This window comes from Acanthaster planci, linkage group LG02 (assembly GCF_054643075.1).
Source record: "Acanthaster planci isolate LZ-2023a linkage group LG02, COTS_SCS, whole genome shotgun sequence".
In the NCBI taxonomy this organism is placed as follows: Eukaryota; Metazoa; Echinodermata; class Asteroidea; order Valvatida; family Acanthasteridae; genus Acanthaster; species Acanthaster planci.
Genome location: NC_141778.1, coordinates 34,089,233 through 34,109,356, shown reverse-complemented (window position 1 = coordinate 34,109,356; position 20,124 = coordinate 34,089,233). Strand labels below are relative to the sequence as shown.

The window sequence follows — 20,124 nt, the reverse complement described above, 5'->3', positions numbered from 1 at the left end:
TGATTTTTTAATTTAAGTATCATTAGATTTTGATTACAAAAATAGGAAATGCATGAAATGTGCACTACTTTCAGCCCCAATGACGTAATTTCAAGGGGCTGTTACAATTGGTTAGAAGTGTGACTACAAAACGTAAATCCAACAATGTGATTGGATTACAGTATCCTAATTTAATACCGTAAGGTACAGCAGACAACAGACGACCCCGGACTTAGCTTTAACACTTGAGGCTTCTTTGTTAATTAGATCAGTAAAGCAAAAGATCTACACAAATAAACATGCAACGGCTCGCTGCGCATGCGCGCATTGAGTGAGCGTTCGACTTTACACAGCACCTGTACTTCACTTCGTTTCACATATGCATATACGCTGAACATTGAACGAAGAGTCACCAGACTGGTTCAATGACGTGCTAGCTTGCTAGACTGCATGCTTGCTGCATTCGGCGAAAGGAGACGTCGAGTTTGTAAGAGACGGTTGCTTTTCCAATTAATATACAATTTAAGAGAAAGAGAAGTGCTGCTTTGTACAACAAATCTTACTGTTGAATCAATTTTCAACAAGTTTTTGTCCAAAATGACAACTACCGGAACTTGTGTTGGTATAGAGACAATCGTTAAGCCAACTTCCAGGTAAGCATAATTTGGTCCACGCGTTCGTCCATCTTGGCCTTTTGACCGCAGGTCCACGCCACAGTCAGTACGGGATCAGGCCAACTCGGACCCAAACCAACTCGGACCCAGGACCAACTCGGACCCACGCCAACTCGGACCCAATTCTAACTCGGCCCCACGACCATTTCGGACCCACAACCAACTCAGACCCACGCCAATTCAGACCCACGCCATTTCGGACCCACCTCGAGTCAACGCAGACCCACTGAGTCTTATGGTTGCGTTACACCAAATACGCGCCCGTAGACCGAAATAGCGCCGACTCTTGAACTTCGCGAAGAGGTGGGCCTTCATTTTTTTTGCTGGAAATTCAAGATAATTTTTTTTTCCACTTGAAATTCAAGATTATGGCCAGATTGATCACTATTCGTTTCAATTTTATGAACTTTTTTATTCGCCTTTTCCCGAAGATACCCCCCTAATAGTAGTAAAACTATATGCTCATATGAATGTAGCCGCCTGCCTCTATCCAAAATAGGCCCGCATTGTGGGGCTTTTTGTGAAAGAAATACTCTGAACCGGAAACTATCGATCCCAAATTTGGGATTTATATAAATAATTCTATGATCCCTCCGGATTATGGCACGTCTTATTGTAGAAAATAAGAAACCGTGGGATCACAAAATAATAATAATGAGCTCGCGAGCAGACATACGATGCTTCAAAACCATCTTCAAGTTTAAGCCAATAGGAAATATTCCACATTTTTATTTTAAAATGATTTGATTTGTGTTGTTGGAAATTACCAACCTATTTGTGTTATTTGGACAGTCAGTTAAGGCCTGTATAGATGAATTCCTCCATCTGCTTAAATCTTGCCGGTATTGGGGGGGGGTTGGGGCAAGGTGGAGGTGTAAGACTTGCCTGGCCCAAAAAAAATTGAAAAGTGAGGTTGGGGATAACACCATTAGACACTATAAAAGGTCAATGTTCGTGACATTGATGTATATCTGCAGTATCTGTTGTACGTATGCAGCATCTCTTATGTACATCAGAAGGGCCTATCTTTGGCTTTTTATTGAAACAAAAACTTTGGGGGCTGTTTGGTGAAAGTTCATTCGATTTCTGCTGGTGATCTGGAGTGCCAGAAAAACTTCGGAGAAAGGGGTCAATGATTTGGTCCCTGTCAATCACACTCCAAAAGCTGCTCCCATTGGTTGTCCCAAGCTCCCACTCCCCAATCATATGGTTTCAAGAATGGAAGGTGACAAAATCAGTCTTTGTGGTTAATCACGCCGGTACCTTGGAAGCTAATACCTGATTAAGATTCCAGATTACAAGCGGCAAATAAGACATCAAATGAAATGTGCCTCCATAAAAATACAACGCTCATCGGTTACTTATCACTTGTTCCAAGACATCACTGATATCAAATCTAGTCCTGTACGGTTTTTAACCACCATGCCTGTTCAAACTCGAAAACGGAGAAATTCTGGGAAGCCTGTGCCACTGTTTCCCTGCATAATGTGTAGAGAGGACATTAAATCTCGGCAGCATGCAGTGCAAAAGTGTCATTTACCAAATGCTAAAATGTAAAAGTGGACAAAATAAAATTTTCAACAAGTTAATCACGCTCCTGGGGTTGGGTCCGAGTTGACTCGGGTGGGTCCGAGTTGGTCGTGGGTCCGAGTTGGCATAGGTCCGAGTTTGTATGGGTCCGAGTTGGTTTGGGTCCAAGTTGACTCGAAACCGTCAGTACCACTGCCACAGTGCCAGTCAGCCAGTTCGGCTGTAGACTATACTAATTACTATTAGGGCCAATACCATTACCTGACTACTGAGTAGCCCAGGTTGGACGCCAATCGTCATATTGTATATCACGACTTACGTCCAGGTTCTGTACAAGCATGACAAGATGACCAAAATGTGGTTCTAATTTGTTCTTGTTTTACCTTATTAATTTCAAGTTTACATCATAGGGACATGTTCTTCACGACCCTATCTTAATTCCTAAATGGTAAGGTACTACATGTACTCCGTAGACCTTACCGGGGCAATCTTTTTGATGGTTCCGTACATTATGGCATTTTGAAAAGTGCCCTGTCATGCCTGAAAACGTCAGGTGATCGTACCAGATACAACTTCCTTTTCCGCTCGCTTAAGCTAATCATCCCCTAAAGACCCATATTCTACCTTTAGACCCATATTCAAACTACCGGGTTAGTACGTGTTTTGTAGAATTTCACCTATTTTACTGTAAAAAAATGTGATTTTTTTCTACCATCCTCACCTCTCATTCAACCCCCAGAACGGTGGGGTCCAACGTCCGCTCATCTCTCACGAACCGCACAGAAAAAGAGCTTTTTTCGCCATAGGCTATGCATGATGTTTAACAGGGCATGAACAGCAATTCCATTCGAGTTGTGTACCATAGAAATGTTGCTTCATTTCCCCCGAGAGTTTTATGTAAGATAGCTTACATACCTTTGTTTTGAGTGCCAAGAAATAAAAGGACCAAAACCATGTCGTTTTCCAAAAAAAGGTGCAAATAATTCCTGACCAGTGTCTGAGAGTCATGCAGTTCACATGTGTACTTGCGGAGACGAGCGGCAACCAAATCGTTGACTAAGTTTGCGATCGATAATACTTTACAAGACATGGAAAGTGGCTACAGCCACTTTCCGTACATGTGTGTGCAATTCGCGCTGGTTGAAATGGCAATTGGCTACGGCTTGCTGGGGTCACACTGACCAATCACAGGGCTCCTCATTATTTATGCCCAAATTGATGGAACACAAGCAACGGCCGTTGGGTACCAGTGCACGTGAGCCCGCTGTCGCACAGTGAATGGTTCCTGTTGAGCAGCTTTGTGCACCCAAACAGCTGTTGCTTGTCTTCTTTCAATTTAGACATAAATTATAAGGAGCCCAATACGAGCCCAGCGTACAAATTCTAGCGAAAAACGCTCCGGGCTACCTAAACTTGGTTCCTTGGTTGCCCGGTGGGCTAGTGAAAAATTCAGAATAAGCCTACCTGTTAACCCCATTTCAAGCCAGGATTTTTTTGACAGTGACTGGTGGGCTGTGGTATGCCCAGTATGCAAAGCTCTGTCCAGCAGCAGGTCCCATCGAACCAGCAGCTGCATGGTGAATAGACTGTATGTGTGGTATGCACTAATCCTCACACATAGCCATGGCCGTGGACAGCTCCCATATGAAGGGGTTAAACTTAGATCAAAATATTATGCTTTTCGTGATAATAAATACAAGATCACAAAAACTGAGTCGTTGTGGATGTGATTTACTTGTGTTTTTGAAAGGTGATGCTGGTGCGATAGGGCTATAAGTGACCGTGAACGCCAGGAACAGAGTAGACTGGTGGGTTGTTGTACCGGCATAGCATAGCACATGGTAGGGTGCGATACTGCACATGCACACTATTCTCGTTCACTGGTTATGCCGCTTCTGCTTCCGATTACATGCCTCTCAAAAATAGTATCGGTAGGTCGGAAATTTTGTTAGGTCAATTGTTTGTGCTGATGTAATAGCATATATGAGGATGAAAACTTCCAAAAATTGTCTCAAACAGTGATAAAACATGTCTTAATTTACATGTGTGTAAAAATTTCTGCTGTTAACAAATTCACAAGAATTATGGACAAATTACTCAATGCTAGTCAGGTTATCACGACGGCAAACTGGCCAGCAATGTCCATGTGTCGCGTGGGCATCCATGATACATCCATATGGGCGGGCGAGAAACCACTTGCCATGGCAGGAACTCATGAGCACAGAAAATAAATACATAAACAAGAAACCAAGTTCTGAGAATTAACTTGCAGAAATCCTCTTGCAACATCGATGTTTTTTTTGACATGCAGCTGTATGGTTGCATGCGTGTGCGACACTGATGTAATTTAATTGAGCGGGACGTAAAGACTGGTTAGCACATTTCCATCACGCATTCTTTTGTATTTGCGTGGTTGGAACCAGCGCAGCTTTTCTTTCATGCATTGAGCTTTGCGCACGTTTTCACCACCTCGACAGCAAAACACGAGTGGAACTCGTGATAATAACAAAAGTTTTTTTTCAAAATTTGCAAATGTAAGTAGGAAAACATAGGAAAACAAGCGTTTTAACATGAGAAAGGGTTGTTGAAAGGTGAAGACAGAAAAGACATCGGCATTAATTTATTCTTATTTTTTAAATTTGTTTTTCTAACTTGCCGATACAAATTTTAGGGTCGCGCTGAAAAATTGGGGTCAAAACCAGAAGTATTTATTTGGCCTTATATATTTTTCTGACCTTAACTGGCCACAGCTAGCTATACTGGGCATTGCAGGAGTCCTTGAAAGCATTTTGATACAGCACCCTCTTGTGATTGGAAAAAGTTTTTTCGTGTTCACTGCGCATGTGGGGAGGTCAGAAAGTACACCAAAAGTGGCAATTTTTGCCAAACGTAAGCAACCCAAATGAGACGGAAGACGGAGCAAAGAGATGATTTTGATCCCAACTCCGTGACCAGTGACTCAAGTGACTTTTAACTAACATACCTGGCTCTTTATTTTATACCATCAGCCTTTTATTTTCTGAAAAGTCAAATTCTTTATTGGTAAGCTGGTAATAAAATTTATATATGGGCTAGTAAAACTCTAATCAGGCTAATAAAATATCCATTTAACTATCCGAATGGGCTAGCCAGGAAAAGAAGTGCAAGGCCTTCCCCAGCGTGCCACAGCCAACTGCCATTTCAACCAGCGTGGCTAAGAATTGCACACACATGTACGGAAAGTGGCTGTAGCCACTTTCCATGTCTTGTAAAGTAGTATCGTAAAGTAATATCGATGGCAACCGTAGGCAATGATTTGGTCACCGCTCGTCTTTGAAAGTACACATGTGAACTGCATGACTCTCAGACACTGGTCAGGAAATATTTGCACCTTTTTTTGGAAAACAACATGGTTTTGGTCCTTTTCTTTCTTGGCACTTAAAACAAAGGTATGTAAGCTATCTTACACAAAACTCCCGGGGGAAACGAAGCAATATTTCTTTTGTACACAACTCGAATGGAATTGCTGATCATGCCCTGTTAAACGTCATGCATAGCCTATGGCAAAAAAGGCTCTTTTTCTGTGGGGTTCCTGGGAGAGGAGCAGACGTCGGACCCCACAGTTCTGGGGTTACTCTTATCCCTTGATGATCCGCACACATCTGCATTCTCTTATGGCCGTACATCATGTGACAAAACAGATGCAGGGTATTAGCGTAACAAATGTTTATGTTGCTTTCGATACCAGTCCTGATAATTCCGACTACTCTCGTTAAGATAATGTATAGAGATGTCTGGGATATCTGTGGTCAGGGAACCACACTAATCACATATTGGCTGGACCGTGTTGGAAGTTGGGGGGGGGGAGCTGCAATGTCAGGGTGCGTGATACAGGCTATGTTGTCAAGCTAGCTGTTTACGCATGTTTAAAATGTTAAGGAATGTGTACTTCAGGGAGTGATAATATTTTGTGAAGATACAGTTGTGGAGTCGGGGGACTAATAAAGAGTCTGTTTTCCATGTAATTCAGTGATTTATCTGTTGCAAAATGGTCCAGCGGATATGTGATTAGCAGGTAGGCTAAACACATCCTGCCTCTTTTTTCTGATGAACAGAATTGTACTATTGAGAGAATCTGGCTTTTTTGTTGCTTGCAAATGTTTGAACCCATGTGTTGGCTTTTGTTTGTGGTTGGGGATGGCTTACTAAGGAAAGGATATACATATATGTGGATCTACCCTAATGTGGCGTACTCTTGATTTTTGCCTCTATTCATGACACTGGAGATTCAGCAGGTTCAACAACTACAAATATTCAACAAAATAAAGTTTTGCATATATGTGTATTTATACTGTGCCCCACTGTATGCGTAAATCGAACCGTTGTTTCAAGCATATTACAGCATGAAGCTCTGTGCATTTTGCATTGAACAATGTGTGATTTATTTTAGAAAGTGTGTAGCATTTGGTTGATGTTGCATTGCAAAATGCAGTGTGATATAGGAGAAACCGAACACTAACAGCACATGTAGCTGTTGAAAATCTCATAATAGTGGTTTATAGACCATTAGACCTATCATTTTTGAATAATCAGAGTTTTTACTCACCACCAATCTCCCATTTTCTACCCAATAATGATTGCACCATTCCATACACTCTGTGTGCATCACACAGTGCACATGTGGGGGCAGCCGCGGGCCAGTGGTTGAGTTAATCCCACATGTCAGTTCGACCATTTTCAGATGTGGGGATGGAAGCATCTCTTTATTGCCCAGCTGTGTGACAGGACTGATACTGGCAGGATGTGCAATACAAAATAACCTTTCAGCTTGTAGTAATATTACTAACCAGGGATTCAGATAATTTTCTTCAAGCCATGAGTACAATACCCACTTCCTTGCTTAGAGTAAAGTACAATACTCTTTTGCCCTCAGTATTGTTTCGTAATGTACTCTTCTTCATGAGAGAGAAAGCACTGTACTCCCTGAGAGGTGGAGGAACTGAGTACCAATATTATGCGAGTTAGTCCTTTTGCCTTAGTACATATAACAATACTTGTTATTTCTCTTGAAAAACATAGTAAAAAAACAGTGCTTAGTGATGGCCATGAACTCATGACACCGTAGACAAAAATCACATAAGTCCATATCCGCCCGTGTACATTGGCATGCGTGAGGCAACCACGCGTGGACACTATGTTGACTGATTGCTGTGTGCTCACACCCGGCAGTAGCCATTCAAAAATCACTGAAATCCATCGCTCAGGGGTCAAATGTGCTCACACTCATGATCTAAACCTCAATCTTTCTAAGGTATTGCAGATTGAAATTTTCCAAAAATGATACCTGGTTTCTTGCAGATGTACCAGAAAGCCTCTAAAATGCCACTTGAAAAAATGCTGGTGTTTAGCGGATCCAAACTTCTAGAAAACTTCACGTTTTTTTGATGAGTTCAGGCAGCTCAAACCCTATCCATTTATGCAAAATCAATGAAAATAGTGTGGTCCCCGTGGGCTAGAAATCTATTTTACTGCACTTTGTCTTCGGGGAGTCTGTTGACCACGTTTTTGTACACAAAAACAAACCATGTGCACAACGTGTGCGCAGTAGCCCATTGCAGTCTACAACACATTTCGCTTTGGGTCTTTCCCGTCAACTTGGGATTTTCTGAATAATTTATCATGGTTATGCACCGTGTTGGGAAAAGCTGCACACAGACGAACATGAACAAATTGGTTTCAGTCTCGTCTGCTACGAATGTTGCTCTGTTGGGCAGGGCGTTGACGAAACATGAAAATGCAGAAACTTATGGTACTTTTTCTACAGTAGAAATCATTGCATTTTGAGTAAATTTCCAAGTTGTGAATCGTATATATGCCAATACACACGTTATCTAAACCCCGGACTAACCCCACTTATATCGACAGTGATTACCAAGGTTCCAAGCGAATTACATGTACTTCACATTTCCAAGACAGATTTACTAGTGGTAATTCACATCTACTGGGTGCCACCACGGTAGAGTGTCACCTTCATTTCACGAGCTACGGTATGCTTTCAACTTTTCAGGATATGGTTTGGTTGCCAATATCGCGATTACAAAATGGCATCTGTACTCTGATGAAAATAAAGATGTAAGATTTATCTGAACTAAGTTTATAAATAAAATGACCAGTTTGACGCAGTTTGAGCTCACAATCTTATCAAAGCTATTTTTGCCCTTTGTCATGAGCAGTTCCTTTTTTTCTTTTAAAGTTCCCCCTCTAGAGTTTTGGTGTCTCTGTACAGTAAAACATTTCGGTCACTTTCTCACCAGCTGAGAAAACATTAAAAAAATGCCTGATTACTGCCTACATCATAGCCGGACAAGCGGGGCCAGTAATATCCTAGTAATACCTGTAGTTTTTTGCTTGCAAGTAAATACAAATTATTGCTGTGACCAGGAAATAGAGAAAAATGCCTAATATTAGACCTACTTTTGCCATCGTAAATAAACTTTTAAAAGTTTGATACACTGTTTCATTATCCAAGCAAAGTTTGTAATTGTATCCACCTCCTTCCAATAAATCCGTGTTCAAAGACTTGGTACGAAGTTGGCTGCGACTGGCCAACAAAATGTTCACTACTACTGGAAAGCTTAGTTCATTAGGAAAAAAATGCACTATTTCATCACAGGGAGTGATCGTGAAATCTCATAAAATATGCTTTGGTACAAATGCCATAATAAAAATGATTCAAACAAAACACAAAATTTTGTAAACAAGCAGGCTATTTATTCCCAAAATAACTCTGGAAGAAAGAGCTCATTAAGGGCAATGACTGCACATATAGATTTAAGGCACACAGCGTAATGCAAGCAACTGCGCAAGCATTAAATTTGATGTTGTCATGAGATCATACCAAGCACCAACAAAGGCATGAATATTCAATTTCCTATACCTCAGTGCACGAAGTTTCAAGGATGCAGATTACCATCAAAGGGTACAAAGGGGTTTCATGGTTGTGAACAGGTGGAGTGAAGCGTAGCGTAGCAGCGTTCGCTGTGCTCTTGGTATGGACATACCAGGCATGCCAGACGTTACAGCCCGGGCAGTTCAAACTCATGTGTCCTTCCTCTATGGTTGGAGAATGTCCATCCTTTCATTCACTGCAATTAAGGATTAGTGATGCTGAGCCATAGTTAGTCTAATTAGACTGTTGTGAATTTAGACTGTTGTGAATTTTGGACTCTATAGTGGGCTAGACAATGTTTAGTATAATGCAGGGTATGCTGTGTCTCTAGGTAGTACACCTACTAGCCTTGAGAAGTGTAGGATTGAATGCTGTGTGCTGGTGTTTGTTTTTGAGCTGTGTGCCTCGTACCCAAATTTCTGTGTGAAATTTGTGCCAGTTGTGGCACTGCTTTTATGCTGTTCTTGGCATTAGTTGAAGAATCTCTCGACCAGGCAATGGGGAAGACACTAATGAAGCAAGAGCAGATTAACTGTAAGTTATTGGATGTTGATGTATGCATTTTAAAGAAAAATAAAAAATTGCTTGTTCAGGTCAATTTGAAATTTATTACTGCTTGTGATAGAGTTAACAAAGAATTATTCTGTGGTAAATATTGAATTGTATTGTGTTTAAAGATTAAGAACTAGCCGAAGTTAAGATTTTGATGATGCATTGAACTTTAATGATAGAGAAAGTTATTTGATGCATGCAGTTCATATAAGACAGATGTTGACTACCATTGTTGTCCTTGAGAGTGTCAAATTATTGTTATAATAAAAAGATGAATCAGGCAATGTGAGAAAAGAATAAAAGCTATAAGCTGCCATCCAGCAACCCACACAAATGAAAAGAGTCAAGTAAAAAACAAGCAGAAAACAGAAAAAGTCATGAGAAGAACTTGTAACAGTGATTCATTATTATTAGGTTTGGGGTCATTCATGTATTTTAATGTTTATATGTAGATGGCCATCAGTTGGGTATTGGAGACACCTGCGTTTGAAAGACTGGACTGAGTGACAGCCTGAGCAGGGCTAGAGACTGACCACAGGCTACCTGGTTTTTCAAGACCCCCGTTTGCCTAGGGTTGAAGCAACCTACCACTTTGATGATAGAGGCTCAGTTTTAAATTGTAAAGAATGTGTTCAAGTAAACTGTAAAATCCACATAGTTATGCTGGGCATCATACATATTGCAGACATTTTGTGTTGTAATCGTTGCTTATTCATTTGAATTATGGATAAGAAGCATTAAATGTAATGTAATTGGAAATACTGTGAAATCCTTTTGAATATCTACAGTTGCCAAATAGAGGTATTAGTCCAGTATTCACTGCAAACATGAATTTAGCCTGTCAAGTTGAGGTATATTTTAAACAGAAGATATTGTATGCTTGAGCATTTTCTAAACGTGCAACCACATCCGCCATTACTGATTATTGCTCATGTAGGGATACCAGTGATCTTAACCTACTTAGAAATATTATTAAAAGTGAAGTTTGGATGGTATGGTAGTTGTTGAAATCTCAGATTTTATTTTGTATCCCAAGTTTTAGGGTATTTGTAAATAAGAATCCATAAAAAGAAAGTAATGTATTTTGATGTCCTCATTTACTTAATCCCAGTTGTCCAGTTCTAAACTGTGATTCCCTTACATCAAAATGAGTTACGTACAGTGTTTGATTTTCTTAAAATATTTGCATTGCAAAAACTGCTATTCAATATTTTGTTCGCATAGCAATTGCCAAATTTTGTGTAGCAGTTTCTTCACAACATAATGTCATGAAATCACTGAATATTCACACAAAGGGTAACAATAAAAACAAACTAATAATCGATAATGGTCTTTTGAATCATTTTCAAAGCAAAAAATTATGTCCAAAAGTGATCAGGGAGAGCAGTGAGTTCTTGGTATATGGCCGGAATTTTTTAAATTAAAGTAGGTAAAGTATTAAGCATAAAGAACCTTAAAATACAAATAAAACAACTGCGCACGAGATCCGCCTAAAAGTGGCTGCACATGATGAACACCAACATCTAAACACACCCGAGTATCCTGCCTCTTTTTTTGTCATGAACTAAATTGTACTGTTGAAAGAATCTGACCTTTATTTTCCTTGCAAAAGTGTGAACACTTGTGTTGGCTTTCTGGTTTGGCTGGCAATGGCTTACAAGCGAAAAGGATACATTGTATGTTGGCTTATCCTAATGTGGCGCACTCTGATTTTCACCTCTAGTGCCTTGAAGGAGCAATTTTTTACCTTGAATATCATTATAAAAAAAATCAGAAACTCCCAACATTCTGATTCAAATCTTAAGTTTACAAAAATTTTGACCAGCTACAAAGTTCCGATGAAATTTTTATTTTGGCATTGATTTCCAATTTTGTTCAAAAATCCAAAATGTACTCTGCGCCCCAAAATACGAAAATAATCTAACAAACTTGTGGGTAGGTAAGTGGAGCTAATAAGGCCAAGAAAAATTGTGATGCTTCCGATTACATACATCTCAAAAATAGGGTCGGTAAGTCGGAAAATTTTTCTTTTTGGTCTGTTTTTTGTGCTGATTGAATAGCATGAAAGGGGACGAATGCTTCCAAAAATTGCCACAAAAAGTGCTTAAAACTTGCTTTAACCCTAACCCTCCTCAATCCTTCACCTGTTAGAGGACTGAGGAGTGTTAGGGTTAATCTATGTAAAAATCCCCACAGTCGACAGTTCATAAGAATGGACAATTCCATCTTTGCACAATGTTAGTCAGGTAATTACAATGGCAAACTGATCAACGATGTCCATGTATCGTGTGGCAAGGATGTGTGATGCGTGATCCAAACCTGCCAGTGATGAAACTCGTGCCGTGGCAGGAAATTTTGTGGAAACACGCTTGCTTCAGAGTACGAGCAAAACAAAATTTAACTCCTGAACACAGATAATATATACATGGACAAGAGGTCAAGCTCTTTGGATCAACATGCAGAAGTCTTCTCGCAACATCAATATTTTTGATGGGCAGCTGCAGGGTTGCTTGCATGGTGCGGTATGGCCAATGTAGTATAACAAGGCTAATTCTATTTTAAAAACCCAAGGACCCCGGAAGGGACTCAGGGTAGAGTTCCAGAAATCAGTTACACTGGTAACTCTACTCATTTAATCAGACCGTGTGAATTAATTCACTGCTGTTCACTTCAGGAAAAATGAACCCCCCAAGTTCATTGTTATCTAATGCTTCATGTTTGAAGAACCTGTCTTACTCCTTTCTGTTGGGACGAGCATATCTGCCAGTCCCGACTGAATTGTGCACATTCCTATGAGGAAACAAATGTGTAATACGAGCTCGGATGTTACGAGATTTCGGTTAACCCCTTCGCTACGGAGGACTGCTACTACCGCATCATTGTTTGAGGATTAGTGCATACCACACATACAGTCTATTCACCATGCAGCTGCTGGTTCAATGGGGCCTGCTGCTGGACAAAGCCCTCCATTCAGGGCATACCACAGCCCAGCAGTCGCGGTCAAAATAATCCTGCCGTGAAGGGGTTAAGATGAGCATTTTTTGTGCGCTGGCCGAGTGCAAATCTATTGTTATCTGTATATTTAGCACAAGCTTTTTTGAAGGCAACTTGTCAATCAGCCAGTCCATTCAGTTTTGAAAAGCGCTTCCATAATCTATGCGTGTACAGTAGAACAGCGCTGTGGTTTCCCCTCAACGAATCGAGCCGTTTGTGTCCGGTGCTCCAAGAGAGACAAACAATGGGCATTTGCGGTTCCCGTATGCATACCCAACGTAGAAATTCTGTGTGGCTGCTCTCATATCGCCTAAACACAATTGAGTGCCGCCAAAAGTGCTACAGTATTTAGGACAGTGGTGAACAAAGAAATCTTTTGTTTGATTTTTCCCCCGCCCCCCAAAATTCCCAAAGACTAAAGTCCCCCCAGGAAACTAATAAAAATTGTGTTCCGTAACCAAACACCCGGCCCAAAACTGGCTACCTGCTCCCCACCGTAACATGAAAATATCACCCCTTCCGATTTTGACATTTCTATAAATTCTCAATTTAAGAAAATCATGACTAAACCATGGTTTTCAGTTCAAAAATGTTTTAGAAAATAACCACAAGTTTTGAAAAATGAGTGTATCCCTTGCCAATAATTTTTCACCAAACCCACATGCTTTTCCAAAGTAAAATCTGATATTCGCCCTCTGCTGGTTTCCTCACATTTTTATGTGCAACAAGCACAGCTCTGGTGTTGGTTACCACTAAAATGTTAATGTACTTAAGTTACGTGCGTGCATGTGGATCTCATTACGGCGTGCGGGGCCGGGGACATGTCGCTCCGAATCAACATGACTGGTGAAAATTCCGCTTCCTCCGTTCTTACTTTTTGTAATTATTCTTTATTACAAGTCTTTATTCGTAAAACTGTATCTCACTTTCATAAACAAACTTTTTAAAATCAAATTCATCTAACAAAACGATACTATGTTCCTTTAAACAAAAAGTTATGAACACTTGTAGTTGTACACTTGTACGCTTTACGTACGGTCGATCGGTGATACATACGTCGAGCAGGACAGCAGCTTTCACCTAAGACAAGGTCCGGAAAATATGAACAAATTTAGTAAGTCCCAAGGCCCTCATATTAACGAGAGTCGACTGTACACAGGATGTGGGTATGTAGCCACCTCACACAGAAATTTTAGGCAGAATGGAGTAATATTTCTACATGTATGGGTACACACCTATCTAAGAATCCATGCTAAAAATGTAGAACCTATTGCAGAAAATACCTTTTTGTTTAGCATCAGGGTGGATGACGTACCCCACAGTTCTGGGGGTTGCTATATTCGTAGAGTTGAGTTTTTGAGTCGCCCAGCAGTGAGCGCACATGGCGTATGTCAGTTTCCTGACATTTCCTGACTACTTGATTTAGTAAGATATTGTTCTATTGTTACCAAGTCTAGTGTTACCTTGAACTAATTGCATCTACGGTACAGCACATTGTGTCATAGCATGTGCCAAAATCATTTTGTTCATAGGCCTATCAACAACTCGTGCTTGCAGAAACATTTTATATAGACCTAGAAGATGAGGGGTTGGCATACACGTATTTTGGATGAGTTATGTTGGGTGTGAGCTGCATAAACTTGGAGACGGTTGAGAAATATTTTGTAGAAATTTGTCGAGCATAGTTAGAGCAGCCTGGTTGTAGCACTATAGTTTAGACAAATGCTACATTTGGGGTGTAAGGTTTTTAGGTAGGCCTAATGCTAGCACTATTGTTCACACGGACATAATAGACTTGTTCTTTGCCATATGAGTTTTTGGTAAGAAAACATAACATCTCCCAGTAAAATGTGTTGGTGTGTGAGTAAATTCAATTGGCAGTAGCCCCATAAATTGTGTCATGTTCATGTATACTGGGATACCTCCTCAACCCTAAAAGCCAAGCATATCGTTTGGCTTACAGGACTCAGTACTACAAACTACTATGTAGTCGTCCTAGCCTGAAGGACCTAGTGCTACAAATTAATACTTCTGACTAGGTTACTTCCATTGTTATGCATACAGAAAACAAAGTCATGCATTCATAGTGCCACAGCACTGTATGGTACATTGTCTTATCTATTGTATTTTATGGCTTCAGAGGACAATGAAAGGTCATGTCCCCTTACAAGTTACAATGCTATACGCTACATTTTACTCCTACATATCAGTAATAATTTTAGTATTATGTAGGGTTAGAGTTAACCACTTCGTGCTGAGGTTAGTTATCAATGTTGATGATGCTTGGCCGGGATAATGAAAAATTTTTCTGTTTCCAAAATTCTTCAAAAATTCATCATTTCATTTAACGGTCGTTTATAGCTGCACGAAGTAATCTTTAGGTACTACTCTAAGTTGACAGGTAACCTTCATTGACGACCGAGTATTTCAGCCAGGCAAGCAGCCTTGTAAACAGAGCCCAGATTGTGTGGTGTTGTATAACTGTCTTTCGTTCATGAACCTGGCTCAGTGCACTGCTGACCTCTTTTCAATTGGGGGCCAGATTAGCGTGCAGCATTGCTGTGTGGCTCATTGCTGCGGTGGTGGAGCGCTTTTGTCCCCGATGGTAATCCGCTTGCTCTCAGTGCCCCAAACCCTGGTATACGGTTTCAAAACAAGGCTGGATTATCACCACTTTTGAGAGTGAAAAATGTCGGTAATGCCCAGCAGCCTGGTCTTTTGTTCAGAGTACGGTCTTTTGTTACAGGGCCCTGTTTCCTTTGTCCGAGTTCAGAGACCCCGGCCACGCATATAAACCATATGTCTCCCATTCCGGAGTCCCGGCAGGAATTGGTTAAGTACATATAAATTTTAAATCCACCTGTCATGTTTTATTGTCTACTTTGCAAAGTGCCCATCCGAACCACTGGTCTTTCAAGAGACAAGACAAATGGATCAGTAGATGAGATCCTGTATGGTGTTGCTGCAGTGATGTCACAGAACTATGCACATTTCAGCATCAAGGTTTATATGTGTGCTAGGTTTCATAAATACATGTACCACTAATTATGAATCTGATGAAGATACCCATCTTTATGTAAGTAGGAATTGGGGCATTTAAACTTTAACTTTCCAATAACCCCAGAGGTAAGTAAAAATAAAGCAACTTTACCCCACAGCAAAAATAACATCTGTCAGATGCCCAAATATGAACATCATAACTGCGTTAGTTCAAGAGAAACAGCTGACGGAAGTTGGTCATGATGCCCTTGGATGTCACACTTCTTTGGATCAGGACTGACATTCATGCCACTTTTCAAGTTGATATGTTACACCATGGAGGTAGGATAACACCATCTTGAAGAAAAGCCACAGAAAATTGATGTCCATAAAAACTGTGACAAGGAAGATAACCAATACAAAAGCAACAAGTAATCAGACTCAGTTCCACTCAATGGGTAAAACATGCACGTGATTGTACTACAAACTATCCTCTTCTTAAAAATCAGTATATAAAGCTTGAAGTTTCGTGTTGGCTCTGATTTTGTTTGAATTGTCATCTCAGGAAAACTTGTATTTTAAAAGATTAAAGTACTGTTCAAAGTACACATTTGTTTAAAAACTTTGTGGAAATCTTGTAACTGCTCCTGAATGTTTTACTTGGCCCGGGGAATTTTTATGGAGGTGGCTAAAGGCGGCCCCTACTACTGTACCAGTGCATGGTCGCTGAGGTAACCTGTAGTAGTGCATGGTGGCTGATGATGACCCCTACCAGTGCATGGTAGCTGAAGGAGACCTCTACCAGTGAATGGTGGCTAATAGTCACCTCTACCAGTGCATGGTGGCTGGTGGTGCCCTCTACCGATGCATGTTGGCTGAAAGTGACCCCTTCGAGTGCATGTTGGTTGATGGTGACCCCTACCAGTGCATGGTGGCTGATAGTCTCCTCCTTGGTGGCTGAGAGAGACCTCTACCAGTGCATGGTGGCTGATGGTCACCTCTTCCAGTGCATGGTGGCTGATGGTGCCCTCTACCAGTGCATGGTGGCTTAAGATGACCCCTATCAGTGCGTGGTGGCTGATGGTCTCCTCTACCAGTGCATGGTGGCTGATGGTCACCTCTTCCAGTGCATGGTGGCTGATGGTGCCCTCTACCAGTGCATGGTGGCTTAAGATGACCCCTATCAGTGCGTGGTGGCTGATGGTCTCCTCTACCAGTGCGTGGTGGCTGATGGTGACATTTACCAGTGCATGGTGGCTGATGGTACCCTCTCTACCAGTGCATGGTGGCTGATGGTGACCCCCTCCAGTGCATGGTTGCTGATGGTGCCCTCTACCAGTGCATGGTTGCTGATGGTGCCCTCTACCAGTGCATGGTTGCTGATGGTGCCCTCTACCAGTGCATGGTAGGTGAAGGTGACCTCTACCAGTTCATGGTGACTGATGGTCGCCCTTACTAGTGCATGGTGGCTGATGGTGCCCTCTACCAGTGTATGGTGGATGATGGTGACCCCTACCAGTGTATGGTTGCTGATGGTGACCTCTACCAGTGCATGGTTGCTGATGGTGCCCTCTACCAGTGCATATTGCTGATGGTGCCCTCTACTAGTGCATGGTGGCTGATGGTGACCTCTGCCAGTGCATGGTGGTTGATGGTTGCACTTACTACTGCATGGTGGCTCATGGTTTCCCCTACCAGTGCATGGTGGCTGATAGTGACCCCCTACCAGTGCATGGTGGCTCATGGTTACCCCTACCAGTGCATGGTGGCTCATGGTTACCCCTACCAGTGCGTGGTGGCTGATGGTGACCCCTACAAGTGCATGGTGGCTGATGGTCACCTCTACCAGTGCATATAGGCTGATGGTGCCCTCTACCAGTGCATGGTGTATGAAGGTGACCCCTACCAGTGCATGGTGGTCGAAGGTCTGCTCTACCAGTGCATGGTGGCTGATGATGCCTTCTATCAGAGCATGTTGGCTGAGAGGGACCTAAACCAGTGCATGGTGGCAGATGGTGCCCTCTACCTGTGCATAGTGGGTGAAGGTGACCCTTACCTGTGCATGGTGGCTGATGGTGCCCTCTTCCAGTGCATGGTGGCTGATGGTGACTTTTACCAGCATGTGATGGCTGATGGTTGCCTCTACCAGTGCATGGTGGCTGGTGGCAACCTGTACCAGTGTATGGTGGCTGAAGGAGACCCCTACCAGTGCATGGTGGCTGAGGGTGACCTTTACCAGTGCATGGTGGCTGATGGTGACTTTTACCAGCATGTGATGGCTGATGGTCACCTCTACCAGTGCATGGTGGCTGGTGGTAACCTGTACCAGTGTATGGTGGCTGAAGGAGACCCCTACCAGTGCATGGTGGCTGAGGGTGTGACCTTTACCAGTGTAGGTGGCTGATGGAGACCTCTTACCAGTGAATGGTGGCTAAGGTGACTTCTGCCAGTGTACAGTGACTCTACTCGAAATTGGGCTTACCATAATGGAAGCAAGTACTTGCTCCTTAGACAGCTAAATTTCGGGAGCAAGTAGCTTCCATACATCATATGTGTTCTGGATAATTAAACAACTTAAGGCCAAACAAAATAGTGCTTTTTATTGCCATGATTGAAAAAGTAAGTTGGGTAGGTGGGTGTATCTTTTGTTTCTTCTAAAGTTTATGGGTCAAAAACTTGAGGGTGGGGAATATATTTTTTTAAATTAAAAAGTGATTTTGATGGTCAATGGTGTATTTCATCCACTGTTTTTTCCTTGGATTCCTTACATGAGGATCAGTCTTATCAAAGATTGTATCCAGCTCAGAGTCTCTTCAGACAAATATGCATTTGTGTTGCACTGAGATTTTAAGTTATTGTCCAAAATTTGTTTGATGCACATAGAGCACTTGAAACCTGTGCGATGATGCATGACCCAGCGATAACTTTGCGTGCCCGGGCCCTCACCAGTTGTAACAAAACCCTCTTCCGGCGAAAGTGAAAATGTTCTAGCCTTAATGTCAAGCAGTAAATTCACAGGAAATGTGTGCTACCATGAATTATAGTGGAGAGTGTTTGTTTCAACTTCCGCTCACGCAGGAACGGCTGCAATGATTCCCACTGACACATGTAGGAATATTGATGTTTCATTGGCAACCAATCACAACACAATGACTGGATGGTCCCCAGATGCTGTTTATACACAAGGCTTGCCCTTTGAGCTGGCCGGTCGAACAGCAGATACATACCAACGTACACATGTACATTATGGAGTTTCAGTAATGTTGGTCCTGGCCACATGTGTGAGCCTGCCGTGCTGGCGCTCGATGACATCTTAAAAAATTGTACTTATGTTGTAGTTCCATGACAAGGGTGATCTGATGTAAAAAACTTCAGGTGTTTTTCATGGCAAGAATAGAAACAAGTGGCATTGCACTTTTTTTTATAATTTAGGGGCACACTTATGAGACAATGGGCTCTTTTTAGCTACCCGTGCCCGCTAATTTCGGCCTCTGGTGGCTGATGGTAACCCCTACCAGTGCATGGTGGACAATGGTGCCCTCTACCAGTGCTGGGTTGCTGAGGGTGACATTTACCAGTGCAAGGTGGCAGAGGGTGACCCGTACCTATGCATGGTGGCTGGAGATGACCCCTATTGGTGCATGGTGGCTGATGGTGACCCCTACCAGGGCATGGTAGCCTTGGTCAAGGCGTTTGGCATTCGTTGCAGCGCATCGCGCTCCAGCCGCTCACTGACCTAGTGCGTACATGTACCAGCGTGCGTACAAACCTGCATAAATTACAAAAACCAAGGCGAAGAGCGACCTCACGCGGCCCAAGATATGTAAATCAGCTGAATCAGGATGAACGCCTTGGTGCAACTGTCCACAAAAGTTTGTTTTTATTTTACTTGTGTGCTAGATTTCTAGTGCGCGATCTCGTATGCGAATATGAATAGTGCAGGCGTGCGATGAGTGCACAATGACTAATCTCGGCTAAGTATAACGTGCATAATGCATCAACGTGAACTGATATGCATGATAAAATGGTGGACCTTCCGAGAAATCTGCATGTTGTTTGAATTCCGCTGTAGATAAATTAATGTTAGTCAATTTTCGTGCCAAGCAGCACTAAGCCTCAGAATACTTTCTGGTGGATCACAACGTTTTCGTGAATTTGTCAACAGGCTACGGGAAATGCAAAACTGGAGGTCGCCGTCGCGACCAAGTCAATATTGCAACCAATGAAGCCAGATAGCTTTTGTCCACTAATTTAAATCGTTGGGAAAAAATCAATCACAGTCGGTAGACAAAAGCAAGGCAAAGGCGAACTCGATCTCCGATTACTCTGATCAGCTGGCAAAATAAATATTGTTGACTTGTCATGTACATGTACATGTAAGGCCACGTGTGCGTTAAGGTAACCTTTCACCTTACGACCGATTTGAACTATGCAGTTACTATGTAGCAGCAAACCAATCCAAACATCAGCTCTTGTCATCAGCATAAT

At 42.0% G+C, this 20,124-nt stretch overlaps 1 protein-coding gene across 2 annotated transcripts in view; it reads left to right on the top strand.

Annotated features, from left to right (window-relative positions):
• Positions 1-391: 391 nt before the first annotated feature.
• LOC110983758 (uncharacterized) overlaps positions 392-20,124 on the top strand; it is a 38,173-nt gene continuing 18,440 nt past the window's right edge. Inside the window, exon 1 of one of the 2 annotated variants that reach the window (XM_022243295.2) lies at positions 392-632. In XM_022243295.2, coding sequence (XP_022098987.1) covers positions 430-632 — 203 coding nt within the window. In that variant the 5' untranslated portion in view covers positions 392-429. The remainder of the gene's footprint in view (positions 633-20,124) is intronic. The other variant, XM_022243296.2, reaches the window with a different exon arrangement.